Raw genomic sequence first — 14,395 nt, 5'->3', positions numbered from 1 at the left:
AGAGCATTCATGGGACTCACCTGGCATAAACTTTGTGATATTCAAATGTTACCGCCAATTCCAACACATTTAAGCCAATATTCAGCTCCATACACAGTTCCCTGGTTGCAAACTACTGATTCATGTGGATGAACTGATCAAGACTTTCTTCATTTCTAGATGTGACAGCTGTGCATGACCATCTGGAACAAGACTTGTATTTCACGTCACTGTCACCACTGCTGAAATACACCACCCACCACCTCATTGTGCTTCTATCTATCCACTCTTTGGTCTCCATAAACATTCAGTAAGCATCAGTGAATGTCAACGGGTGCCATTTTTTCTGCATGAAGGAATTCAATTACACATCTTTGCTTCATATGCACTTCCCTGTCAGACTCTGTTTTGTCAGACTGCCCCTCTGCTGCCAGCTGTTATACAGCAACAAAATATAACAGTGTTTGTGGGAAGGTTCAACCTCAACTGCCATGCTATCAACATCCGCCTCTTATGTCATGGGCCAATAGAATTAAATAGAAGGCATTACTTTCAAAGCAATCTTCATAATTTAGAGTTGTAAATGATGCCTACTGACAGTCTTAATGGGCTGAAATGCAAGTGAGTTGTGAATATCCAATCTAATACATGCTGTTGATACAGGGCACTTTTGAAGGAGTCATGATATCACAGTGAGTTCTAAAAATTCCCATTTCACGAGATCTGTATGTCATACAAAAGCCTTGACTATAGATGCATTCAGTTGCCTTTCACATACCTGAAGTAATATTGCTGTTTCTATGTATTTTTACCGTGCTTATGTATGTAACAAAAGGATAAAAAAGTTACAGATGTGTTAATATAGCTAAAATCATTTTAAATATATGTACATTCTGCTACAAAGTAAATTGAAGAAGGATTGAGTCTTCTTTGTGTATAACATCTGGTAGGTGTTACAACAGAATAGACTCAATTAGGGGCACATACTGGTACTATCATTAATCCCTTAGACTGTATTGTAGGTTCAGCATTTTCAGCAAGTACCACTGATACAAAACAACCTGTAAAACATAAAGAAACTTCAAAGCCAGCTTTGTCCATGACATATTCAGTGCCGATTCTTTCTGGTAAAACAGACAGGCAACTTATGAAGGATCACAAGGCTTTTCCAGGTTACCTTTGTACCTTCTGATAATGATATTTTTCCATTTCTTTAAAATTTGTCTAGTCAATCAAGTATTTTGACCAGTGAAGGCAAACAGAAGATACAGTCTCCTCATGAGGACTGTAAAAGTGCCAGGATGTTTTGGATTCCTTCATCATCCTATTATTTACATTATAGCTGGGTTCATCACTGCTAACATGGGATTGATTTGGTCACCCTGTTTCTTAAAGATTTCAAATTGTTCCTTTAGAATCGACCTTTAGTTGCTTAAAAAAAGCAAAAACAAAAACAAAAACCTCTTGAAATAAATTGCATAATAATTCTTACAGCATATTTATGAAGACAGCTTTCCTGTATTAGTAGAAAAAGTATAGTCCTTCTTTTGAGGGTTAGCTTTAACAAGACAGACTCAAACAAACTTTTCATCTCACACATGCGTGGCAGGATGATATGGAATATGTTGTGGCAAGCTGATCTCACTAGTTTTTCATATCTAATTCAAACTCATCAGATAAGAACCAGAATCCATTTCCATCCACAGCCTGAAGAACCAAGAAAATCACATTGGAGTCCTGAGTAAAGAAAAGGAAAGAAGTACTCACAAAAGCTAAGTTTAGTCTTCAAAGAACAGACTTTTGAGGCTACCTTTATTGTTGATAGGAGAATAACTGTAATAAGGGGAAAAAAATCAAGAACACCTAGAGCATGGCTTCTGCTGCCAATCATCTTCTAAATAAGCCTCTCTCTCTTCTGAGCACTGTATATGTTTCCCTGCTTCCTTCTAGCAATATAAGCTTTCATATAACCTGTGCACTGTTGTTCAGTACTTCGAGAAAGGATGGCGAGCTCACATTCATATATTCTCTCTCTTCTGCAGTGAATGCTTGTGGAAAGCAGCTCTGTGGTAATGGCTGGTCACAACACAGGGTGTTGATAGTATCCCTTTACTTTCATACAATCGGTGCATCTTTTCCTCATTGTACAGGCATGTTGGAGACCATGAGCTGAACCCTCAGTCTAAAACACAGAGTCTAGGATTCTTTTTCAAACAAGCTGCATGTAAATTTCCACAGCTTCATTAATAGCTATTAGTTATTGCAGAAGAGGGGAAAACATTTTCAGTAGCGACTGAGAAACTCACTAATCTGCATCCTTGTACTCTGTCACCTGTATTATACTTCTCCTCTCTCCTTGCTAAGGCCTGCTGTTAAGCAAAGAGTTGAAGTACAGAAAGTGGATGCAGGCCTCTCTCTTTACACAGGCAGAATGCCATTTTCTATCTTGGAATATAAAAGATGAACACTGTGTTAAAGGCTGTATTATATAAAATCTTTTTCATAACCTTAACCTCCCTCTCACGTTTAGTATAGAAATACGCAACACTGCATGTTGGATGGAGGGGAGGCTCACAGGAGATATCTGGTTCGATCTCCAGCTCATGGCAGGACCAGTTTCAGCTCAGGTTGCTTATGGTCTTATCTAGTTGAAGAAAAATCAAAGGATCCTGACATAAATTATGCTTGAGAGTACCTGAATGGATAAAAATAATTACAGATGAGATACTCGTTTTCTGCTGAGTTTTACCCAAGTTAGGGTTGGATATACTGCATACTGTCTTCTCCACTTTTCCCATCTCTTTCAGTACCCTAGAATTGAATTGTTTAAAACAAACCAAAACTCATTTATTCTCAGTTGCATTGGCTGAAGTTGTGCTCTGGAGAAAGGCTCATAGCACCACCAGCAGCCAGCAGAGGGGGCCCGCGTTTATAACTTGGTCTGATCTCATCGAAATCCCTAAAACGAAGAGCAGTGCAAAAGGTAACGCTGAGCATTCAGCTTCTGCACAAAAACTGGAGTGTTGGTTAGAGGTGGTAGCCAAGTTACTTCTAATTTGAGTAGAAATCACTCTTGTGTGTGTGCGTGCTTTTGGCAAAAGAACAAATAAAATTCCCACCTTCCTGTAATCAGTAGTAAGAAGTTATTTGTTATGAATATACAAATGTACGGGAATCTATTCAACTTCTTCACAGATCAACTTATAGATACGGTTGGAATCTTTTAATTAACCCTTGGCCTCATATGCCTTTTTGTCTGTCACTACTTTTGAAAAAGTCAAAATAACATCTTCATCTTAATCTTCTTCACCTACCACTTGAGGCTCCAGCCTTGCAAACATACCATCACTTGGTTCACACAAGCAATCCCAAAGAAGTTTTATAGCATACAAGAAGTATATGTATAACATTTACATGTAACTTTTCCAGAGAGTAGTTTGTCACTTCGGTGTCTTCTTGTAATCTGCTTTTTTTAATAGCTCTATTATAACTTGTGTTAATTACTCTCTGTGTGAAAGTATTAATAAAAGATACCATGTTTTACATGTTAGGTAATCTTTTATTTTATTTTTTTAGGATTTTCTCTGCAATCCACCTGAAGGTAGTTCCAAGCTTTACATTTTACTCTGGTGATGTGCTGAGGTAGAAATTGAAAGAATAGCCTTGCATAATAAATGCAAGGGAACTACCACAAAAGTGTCTATTATTTTGACAGACCCCAGTAAATAATAGGATGCATCTGGGAAATATCTATGCACCTGGTAAGACATTTTCTATCTATCAGCTCAATGAAACAGTAAGAGTCAAAATAATTTATTACCAGATTATTTCAAATTTTTACACCTCAGAATAAATTAATAGTGAAATTAACCGCATGCTTTCTTTCAGATATAAAATTCCCAAGGAAACAGAAAGGAATTCTTACTGTTTGGAAAAAAAAATTCTCTTAAAAATCCATTGGGAAAAGTTTTTCTGATAGACTACTGAAGAAAATTCTAACTACTACAGCACTGAATTTTATGACCACATGTAGTCTAACATCTCAATTAGTTTTTAAGTTGCTCTCAGTTAATAACTCAATCCTCCATGATTAAGACAGCAAAAAATACTAGAGCCTCCAAAATGAGCAGCTGCATTTTGAAAATATAAATAAATGGCAATACTTCATTCTGAAGATTTTTTGATATAAATCTGATTTGACTCAAATTAATCTGTGAGTGATATGTTCCTGACCTAAAAAAAAACCCGAATGCAATGTTGAAATATACATGCATATTTGTAACAAAGTGTATAATCTGATAATTTATCCCAAAACTCTAACACTGTATGGAAGATGTAGGCTCTGCTCTCTGTCACAAAGTAATGGGCCAGGCTGCAAGTTGTTGAGAAGATGTAAAATCTGAAGCAAAAGTGGGTGTCTGGATTCAGTATGGCCACCCACCAACAACACAGCACCCTTTATGAAGCCTTCCTCTCTTCCCAAATCATTTCAATTGTATTAAGTTTCCATGTTCAAAGAAACACTCCCTAAAATCATCAGCCAACAGACCTGGTACTTGTGACTTCTTTCCATAATAACATTTGCTAAAATTCAACATTAAACATTTTTGTTCTTAATATAAAATGCATTAAGCACATATTTGTTGTACAGATGAAGATGTGTTCCCTGAAAAAGAAAATCTATCATGGAAATGAAAAAGTGGAAATAAAATGTTTTTGACTCGGTGCTTTTGAAACACGTTCCAAGTGGCCAAACTTAAAGTAATTATTTTTAAGTACAATGCATTGCTTTCTCCTTTTGTCGTTTTGTTCCACTTAGTATATTTTAGATTCCATCTGTTTTTACCATAGTTTACAGAAATATTTCAGAGAAAAATTAAACTTGACCAAAGGCTGCTTCCTATTCCACTGCTCCTTCCGACAGATTCCAAGTTGCATTAGACCAAAATTATTAGTACTGATTTTCTTTCAACCTTCAATTTCACCTGTCTCAGGGGCCCATGCTTTGAGCCAAAGGCAGACAAAAAAATGCACGTAATCAGAATACTAAGCCTGAGTTTTCATATTAGCCTTTATTTGTCAAACTTTCCTTTCTCCTGAGTATAACTTCTCAGAGTTCTGCTCTACTCTAACATTAACTCTAATTACAATCAATGCAAGGTTGCTTTTTCTTGGCAGCCTTGGTTTAACTATCCACAAATACATAAAACAATTAATATAAGTGCTTTGAACTACCTTCTGGAAGAATCTATAGCTCTTAATCAGCTTCAGAGAGATGCCTAGGAGATTAAATTTGGGTGGTATGAACACTCGCTCCTCATCTACTATCTCCATTAATTACTAAAGAAAAGTAGCCAAATGCTTAGAGGCCTGACTTATTAACAGAAATAAATGCATTGGCTTCCATGAAACCATACTAACACTGTATTGCTTAGAATCTTGCCCTTTCAGTTACTACTACAAAATGAATTTTACTCAGGATTTACAAGAACTTAACTGAGGTCTGAATCAGGTCCATAGACTATAAATTCAAACTTCTTTCAAATGTTTTTTGTTGTTGTTTTTTTTTTCTAAAGGGTCCTGCAACAGCCATGCATTTGGACATTTCAGTGCTAAAGACGGTAGTTGGAGTAATATCCAGCACTGAAAACCTTGCTAGCCTTGTAAAAGGCTCTAAGGTTCCCTGCGTGATCAGCAGACAGTGATGGAGTTCTCTCAGTTTGAATCCAGAGCCAACAAGTGCCACACAGGAATCTCTTTGGTTTCAAAAGTGACAGAGGAAGTTCAGTGATATAATAGCCCGTTCTATGCTTTTGTAGAGATGTTGCATGTCACGGGTCCATGCTGACACTCCATTAAGCAGGGTTTATAAATAGAAAGATAGTTCAAGTAAACTAATTGCCTCAAAGGGAAACACAATTCAAAGCAGCCATGCCTACCCTACAGTTAGCTCATCAGCCTTGCCAAGGAGCGGAAGAGAAGCAACCTAAGGCATGTTAAAAACATATTGATGTTACATAAGGCTCTGATTCTAACATTCGATCCAGAAATATATCTCCATCTTTCAAAAACATTTAATGGAAGCATATGGCAATTAACAGACTATTAACACTATCAGGGGCACGGTTTGTAGAAGAAAGGCCAGAAAATTAATAGTTGTGCAACAACTGCAGGTTCCAAGCCTTTTCACCTCCTTCCCTCACAAGTCCTTTGTGAGCCACCTTCCCTGCTCTTCTCTGTAAAGACCTCCCCATGATTCCCCTGCTCCGAATCTCCTCTTAGCTCTGAATGTCCCAGTGCTCTTCTTTCAAATGCAAGGGCTCCTCCAACTCATCCACTCTTTTCTCACTATAAATACCTGTGCTTCAATCACTCCTCTTCCCTTTGCTCTATGTTTCTCTCCACAAGGCTCCTTCAGTCTTCAGCTGCGGGCACACAACTCCAGTTTTCCTTCTTGCTGACTGCATTGCTGCAGTTCAGGGCCAGTCCCCTTCCTCCAGCTGCAGCAGGGGCATTGCATAGGTGTCAGCCATAAAGAAGAAACAATGCTTCTTGCCCATCTATGTAAGCACTCCATATTTCCTGCACTGGCAAGCTCTGGTGGAGTCTTTGCATATCTGTTAGGAGAACAGACCTATGTTTTAACCTTTCCCTCTCTTTGTGTCATTCTGTGTTACTGTGAACGGGACATAAAACATAAAAGAGTCAAGAGGTGCGTAATGTATCCTGCCAGTTTGTCATAATGGTGATAAACTTATCAAAGTGAAGACGAAGCATAGGGGCCACACAAAGATGGACTCTTCAACATCCGCTCTGATTAACTACATACTAAAAAGCTTTGTTGCTTACTTTCACATTGGACAAGATGCCAACAGTTTTCAAAATCTTCTTAAGAATTGAAGTCCTGTAGAGTATTTCCTGTTTTATTGTTCCAAAGACCAGGGCAAGAATGGGAAAAGCTCTGCTATCACAGTGATATAGCATGTCTGAAATATTCTGGTCTCATTTGTGACCAAAAAATACTTGGCCTCCCTTTCTGCAAAGAAATCTTTTTCTGTGCTTACAGCTCAGGAGCCAAGTACTCAGACAAAAATAAGAAATGTATAACTCCTCCTTCTAGAGAGGAATTTACAGGAACACAAGGTGTTAGACCACATCTAAAGTCTCTTGTTAATTGGTCACAATTAAGTGCTTCTTAGATACCTTTCTTTCTTTTGTACAACAGCAGATCCCCAAATGACTAAAACTATTACGACTACCACAGAAAAGGGGACGAGGGGGGGAGGGGAGAAGGAAAAAACAAAAAAAAGGAAAAAAAAGAAGAAAAAAATCCATTATTGTGACCTCCTTCAAACGACTGCAAAACAATGTATCCTCTCTTTATGCAGTATCATGCAAATACACTTCAAAAACCACAGGAACCCCAGGGTGTTTGCCACACAGACGCTGTGAAAGAAGGAAGGATGAAAAGAATTGGACAGAATTTCTGTATGAGTTGCTAAATTAAGAAATGACTCTATGCATGCACATGGTATGTATCAACTCTCATCTTTACCCAAAGAAGAATGCAGATCTCCACAGCACGTACAGGACACAGAAATACATCATACATCTCCACACACCCACATATTCAAGGGTTTTATGTTTTAAAAATGTTAGGGAAAAAACTCTGCAATTCTTTAAGAACTGGAGTTAACTTCCTCACAGATGTGGATGTATTGACTTTCCATTGAAATATGGAACTTTTGTTGCATTACGCGAGCAACACTCTGCAGAGCTTCCTCCAAGTCCCACTGACAAACACCACTGATATAGCAATTTCTGGACTCACTCTTGTGCTATAATGCAAATGATTTAGTGTTTGGCTTCAATATTTGCTGTTAAACTGAATGACTGGCTACTGATTACTCTGGTGCAGCGATAGAGTCCAGAAACTGTGCAATGGAGAGAACAGGCTCAGCAATTCATCCATCAAAACGTATCTTTCCAATGTCATGTTTTTTCAGATTTGTTCAGTCTTTTTTTGAGCAAGATTTGATACCACTTGTTATTGTGGGTTCAAATCTATCATACGCTTTCCTACACGTGTGAAAACAGAGAAAAGCATGACAGATCATCTCACTCACAGACCTGATGGAATGACTTACCGACTATTGGAAAGCGTGGTTCAGAACACCACATAAATCTGGCTAAAGGAAGGACTCAGGCAATTTGTCTTGCCTTGGTGCCATACTCCTCATGCCTCACGATTCTTAAAAAACTGTATTGTGTCTGATGATGATTCTCTAGGGCTATAGTAAGACAAACTTTTAATGGACAGTTAGATACAGCTTAAAAAAATAAATAAATGATGAGCCAAAAAGTGAGCTGAGGTTTTCAAATATTAGGTGTACAAAAAAGAGACATTACTCCTCCTGTATTATCGTACCATTCATGTACATTTACACACAGCATGCATGTTCTCTTCTTGCAGCCTTACATGGGATACAGATATATAAAGGTACAGTAGCAGACCAATTACTGCTAGAGTTGAAAAGCATCAGTGCAAGTGTTATTTAAAGCACATCTTTCCAATTTTGGTGAAATAGCCACTTAATGCTTTTGCAGCCTGGCTTTAATTCCCTAAATGATGTCACATCCACCTCAACTTAAAGTAATAGCTTTTCTTTATATAGCTTATTTCCACATCTTCACTCTAACACATGGATTTTATTTCCTATACAGAGCATTACTGTAATAATCAGCTTTCGTTCTCCCCAAACAAATATTTAGTAAATCTACCTCCTAGGTATCTACATTTCTTCCTCATTTATTTTCCCAAATCACTGCCTATTAAAACGTACCTGGAAAAACATGACTTTTCCACTTTCTGTGTGTGCTTTGCTATCTTTTTTTTTTTCAGAGTGAAAATAATGTCAGCACATCACAGCTTGCTTCAAAATTATCCTGAGTCAACCGTCACAGTACAAATTGTAATAATAATACTGTTTTTCTATTTTTGTCCCTTCTTCCCATCAGCAATTTCTCTAAAGAGGAATATTTCAGGTGAATCTGAGTAAACTTCGCTTGTCAAATGTTTCATCTTGCTTCTAGCCTAACTTCAGAACTGTTAAGGGAAGACTGCAGCTAGGTGGCAGTGTGCCAAACAAAAGAAACAACATAAAAAGACGATTTCCAAAGATTCATGACAGAGCATGCCCTAAATCACATGAAAATCTGAACAAAAACAACTTAATGACACATAATCCATAATATCGCTGCAATTGACATGTTGTGGCCATGTGGTATAAATAGGGTGAGTGTAATTAAAGCTTTGCATTTCTTCTAGGCTCTAGGAGAGACTCTGCCCTAACCATCCTCCATTTACTGCGTAAAACAAAAATGGTGCCATATGCCTTGGTCTGAAGAACACCATAAATGCATGCTTTAGCTTAAGATTCTCACTGAAACAAGAAAAGTACGTGACACAAGTGTTACTGTATACTGACCAGTAAATACGAAATTGAACACAGTATACAGCCTTGTGCAGCATGCATAATAACACTGCATAGTGAAAGGCACATGCAGTCCCTCGGGGCTGGCCAGAACAAAACGGTAAGTCAGGTCTCCTGGTATGGGAAAAGTATCCTTCTGCACAGATAACTGGGCAGCTCCAGCACAGCTCTGCAGTAGCACAGCTTAAGGGCTAGTGGAGCTTCACGCTTGCCTAATGAACCGTTTCAAAGTAAGGACTGCAACATGCCCAATGAAGAATTTGTTCCCCTAGTGGGCAGAAAAAGAAATCCCACTCTGTACAACAGCTTCATTCTTTCCGTGGCCTAACTACGTGGTTGAACTGCTCTGTAGGTACTTAACTATGGACAAGAAAGGAAGAAACATGGTGTGTTCAACAGTAAACTATCTTGATCTTCCCAATTGTATTTGGTTTCTTTTTACTTTTACTATGCAGTGGACTTACCTTAATATCTAAGCACTGGCTGCTACCTTTGCTAGTGAAGAATCTGTTACCATTTCTGCTTTAAACTCCATTCTGGCTGGGACAGCCAGTCATTGCAGAATGAGGTATAAGTTTCCATTGTTAAATGCTTTAGCCACACTATTTTCTACTTTTTAATCAGTTCATCCAGTTTAAGCTTCCAAAGCAGAAATAGCAGTTAAAGTTTCTTTTTATAGTTCTGTACGTCAACTTTCTCATGAAATCTAAAGTCTGTCCTGATGTAATTAACATAAATTGCCCAAAAGACACGTTAAATATATCCATCTGCTGCGTGAATTGATGTGCTTTTTGTGTCCATATAATACATAACATGTTTTGTTTCCTAGTACACAAGCAATCCAGGAACATATCTTTTCTATTGATAAGCCTTAAGCTGGAGAGTCATCACATTATCACAATCAGAAGACAGATTCTTTGCTTGAGTTTCAGGAGGACAGGAAGAGATGCAAGATGTTTTGCTGAGAACCCTTTGAATTTTGTTTACTACCTTGATAAAACCCAAAGATGTCTGAAATCCATGCTAAATGGATTTCACTTGAAGTGATTAGGACAGTATGCCAAAATGTGAGAACCTGCAGGAAGTCTTAGAGTCCCTACAGCCTTTTAGAACAACAGCACCTCCCTAAAACATTACCAAACTGACAGCTGTTTTTCCTTTTCTCTTTATGGAGAATCAGAGACCAGTAAGAAACATGAAAAGAAAATAACTGTAAAGCCTAATTTAAATGCACAAAAGTAAGAACTATCCATATCCAATCCTATCACATCCTTCTTTTAGTACTCCAACTACTCTTCTTCCAAAAATTCTTTAAATTAAATAGAAGCACATTTAATGTTTCAAAGAAAGTCACTAGCAGAACAAATGTATTCATGAAAAATAAATAACACTAAAAAGACAATTTTTAAAGTTAAGCTTTTACTACAAATTAATTAGTCTGTTCACCTTCAGATATCTTGTGCAAGTGGACCAAATCCTCAACAGCAAAGGAACAAACAGCATACGCCTTGCTTTCTAGAACAAACAAAATATGTGTGTAATGGCCTCAGGTTATATAAATACTATTTCCCTACACTTAGGAGAAATATTTACTTCTTTGTTAACTAAAACTATGCTGATACCTTTGGCAGATAATGCTCATGATTCTAATGTCATGGAGTACAGATGCCTAAAAAAGATTATTTTGCCCTAGAATAAAGTAAAATATTCAGAATTTGTCAAACTATTAGCACATATCCATTCAGCACTACACAGAATCACAGAATGGTTTGGGTTGGGTCTTTAAGACCATCCATTTCTAACTTGTTGCCATGGGCAGAGTTGCCATGCTGTTCAGAAACAGAACTACTACTACTTTGCAGAGACAGGAACGACTGAGGAGATTTTGGGTGGAAAAGGTCACCTTACTGCACACTGATTCTTGCAGAATTTTTATACTTGGCTATTTCTTCCTGTAAATCTATGCTTTCAACGACCACTCTCTTTAACTTAGGATAAGGTGATACTTGGGGAAAGCTTCCCACCAGCCCATATGCCTAGACTGACAAAGCATTTAGCCTAACAAGGTAGACAGCAGATTCCTTCTTTATTAATTTAAATAGAATGCTTGAACTCCAGTGCAGGGTCCTTCTGTAGCTCAGGTTACATCCAATGGTGGTCCAGAGGTGGGAATAGGGATTAAGAACCTGAGTGGTATGTAAAAACCAGTATTTTGCCAGCATTTTCATTAGGCTCTCATTTCAGACTTAATTGTAGATTCAGAGACGACATAGCCAAAAACCTTCAACTAATGCTCTGTAGAGCATAGCAAGCATCTTGACCAACCATCCATTCCACCAAACAAGACTTGGGCTGGAATTTGGTTATGAAACCGGTTGCGAATCCTAACCCTGGAGCTTGTGGTGTGATTCGCAAGGGGGCAAAAAAGAACAAACCCCAACACCGACGTGGCACAACAGAAACCTCAACGTGTTGCCACCCTCACCTCTCCCTCAGTTTCGAGGGGGAAAGAGAAAGGGAGCGGGCCAACCGCCATTTCACGCGGCTTCCCTGAGGGAACTCCCGCCCCGAGCCGAGCCCCGAGCCGCCGCGCCCGCCCCGCCCCGGGTACCCCCGCCTCCCTCCTCTCCCCGCCCGCCCGCCCGCTCTCACGGCGAGGCGGGCAGGGCCGCCGCGCTACGGCGGGCAAGGCTGGGGCGGCGTCAGCGGGCGCGCGGTGCCGGCCGCAGGGCTTTAAAGCAGCGTGTAAGCTGAGATGCTACCACAGACAGCGGCGCGGCTGCGGCGGCCGCAGCAGCTCCCCGAGCCCAGCCGGCCGCGGGGCGTGCGAGCCGGGACCCATGGCGACGTCCCGCGCTGCCCGCGCCCTCCTCCTCCTCCTTCTCCTGCTCTGCCTGCCCGGGATACGGCGGGGGGTGCGGGGCGGCGGGCAGCGCCCGCGGGGCTGTCCCGCGCCGTGCCGCTGCGAGCAGGAGGGCATGCTGCTCCGCGCCGACTGCTCCGACCTGGGGCTGACGGCCGTGCCCGCCAACCTCAGCGCCTTCACCTCCTACCTGTAAGTGCGGGGCGGGAGGGGGCGACTTCCATAAGTGCCGGATGGCTTTTTGAGCGGCCGTGCGATGTGCCGTTCGGAGGGTATTTAAACAAGAGCAGAAAGTCGATTAGATCCGCGGGAACGTTATCTCCACCTCCGCTTCTCGGGACAGCGCTCTGAGCTGCGGCTGAGAGCGGCGGGCAGGTGGCCGGGCACTGCCGCACGGAACCTCGCGCTGTGTGCGGGGCACTGCCGGGGTAGAAAACATCGGCATTTATTCTGATAGTAATATTAGTATCCCCAGGAAACTCTCTTTGTTGCTGTTGAGAGGGTTTGTCGTTAAGGCTCTCAGTTTTGTGCGTTGTAAGCGCTGGTGCGGAATGTCTTAGTGCCCTTCGTGATGACTTCACGCATTTCTTTGTGACTGAGTGTCCGGTAGCTTGTTAGTGGGATGCTTCTCCGTATCCAGCACTTCTTGAGTCAGTCTTGCCCACCTGCGTGTGACTGCTGACATCCTTGCTACTATGGTTACCCTGAAGATGCTTTCCCAGGGCTGCGTGCCTGTGTGGTCCTGAAGTGAAAATTCTGAACTAAGTAGTCACTGCTGTGCTTCAGAAGACAGAACACACACTGCATCTGGGGAAGTAGATGGAACTCAACTAGAAATGACAAACGTGACAACATAGGCAAGGTAGAATTGAAATTCAACCAATAAAATGCAAGTTATAAGTGTTTGTTAGGAGAGAGCTTAGTTGAGAGAAAATAGCAGTGGTTTAGAAAGAGGATGTGCAGCTGAAAGCCTTTTCTAAATATTCTGCACATCAATACTATTCTGGAGTTTATCTTTGTAAGATCAATTGGAGCTGATTTTATCCTGAACATTTCATAGTCAAAGCTATTAGTAACTTTAAAAGCCAGGAGTCCGTGGTATTTAATGGATGTTTACAGCAGAGCAGAACTTTGGCTGTACACAACTGAACTGAAGTCTTTAAGATGCACACAGAAATTTTCATTGATTTCTCAAGCAGCAGATGAGGATTTGGGGCACACACGATCCTCAGTACTTTCTGGTGCTTTGGAAAGTCATTACCAGAAAGATAGATAATGAACGTGTAACAGCATACGTATTGAAGCTGTACATGTCCTGTGTCAAGAAGTAGGTGCCCTGAACTCAGTACTGCTTGAAGGAATGCTAAAAATGTGGAGAAAAACTTTTTGAGAGCCCACTCTTTGACTGTTTTATGAAAAAAAAGAGAAATGTACGTGATGATGTCAAAATGCCACTGCTGTGGGTGTCTGCTGTTCAAAAGCTGTGTCTCCAGCAACCTGCTTTATGATTTGCTCCACACTTCTGGTTTTTTTCAATCCTCTTGTCCTTTAGTGGGAGAATGTCTTTCTCCAGTCTGTTCTGTTCAGTAGCATGCACCCTGAAGTGTAAAAACTCCAATGTGGGACGGGCAGACTTCTAAATGTCCCAGGCTGTTTGCATGCAGTGTTGTAGTCAGGTGGGTAAAAGACTGGTGCATCCACACTTACAAGGCTGTTATTCTTGGATTGATTAATTATTGCCTCATTATGCAGAGCTGTAGCTCCTGCCCGCCTTCTGTACAGAACTGACAAGACTCATTTTCTGTAGATGGCTAAGCAGTGGTAAACTTTAAAACATGCCTGCTCATTATAGAGATGTTTCCCTCCTTAAGCTTTGTGGTGCCCAGCCAATTCCTTCTTGATTTAATTCTTCGCCTTTGGTTTTGTTTTCTGAACAAAACAGAAATGTCTTTTTTGCGCTGTGACAATTCTTGCTTTAGAACAAAGCACGAAGTTAAAACTCCATGTTCACATTAACTCTCTTTCCAGCAAAGAACATCTTGGGCAGATTCCCATATTA

General features: G+C 40.3%; 1 protein-coding gene across 1 annotated transcript in view; it reads left to right on the top strand.

Moving 5' to 3' along the window:
* The first annotated feature begins 12,313 nt into the window (after positions 1-12,313).
* LGR5 (leucine rich repeat containing G protein-coupled receptor 5) overlaps positions 12,314-14,395 on the top strand; it is an 86,022-nt gene continuing 83,940 nt past the window's right edge. The window contains exon 1 of the mRNA XM_065743302.1: positions 12,314-12,528. Within this exon, the coding sequence (XP_065599374.1) occupies positions 12,314-12,528 (215 nt within the window). The remainder of the gene's footprint in view (positions 12,529-14,395) is intronic.

This window comes from Cyrtonyx montezumae, unplaced genomic scaffold (assembly GCF_038088225.1).
Source record: "Cyrtonyx montezumae isolate F1298 unplaced genomic scaffold, pur_monq_1.0 scaffold_3, whole genome shotgun sequence".
NCBI classification, from domain to species: Eukaryota; Metazoa; Chordata; class Aves; order Galliformes; family Odontophoridae; genus Cyrtonyx; species Cyrtonyx montezumae.
This window is presented reverse-complemented; position numbering and strand designations above follow the sequence as displayed.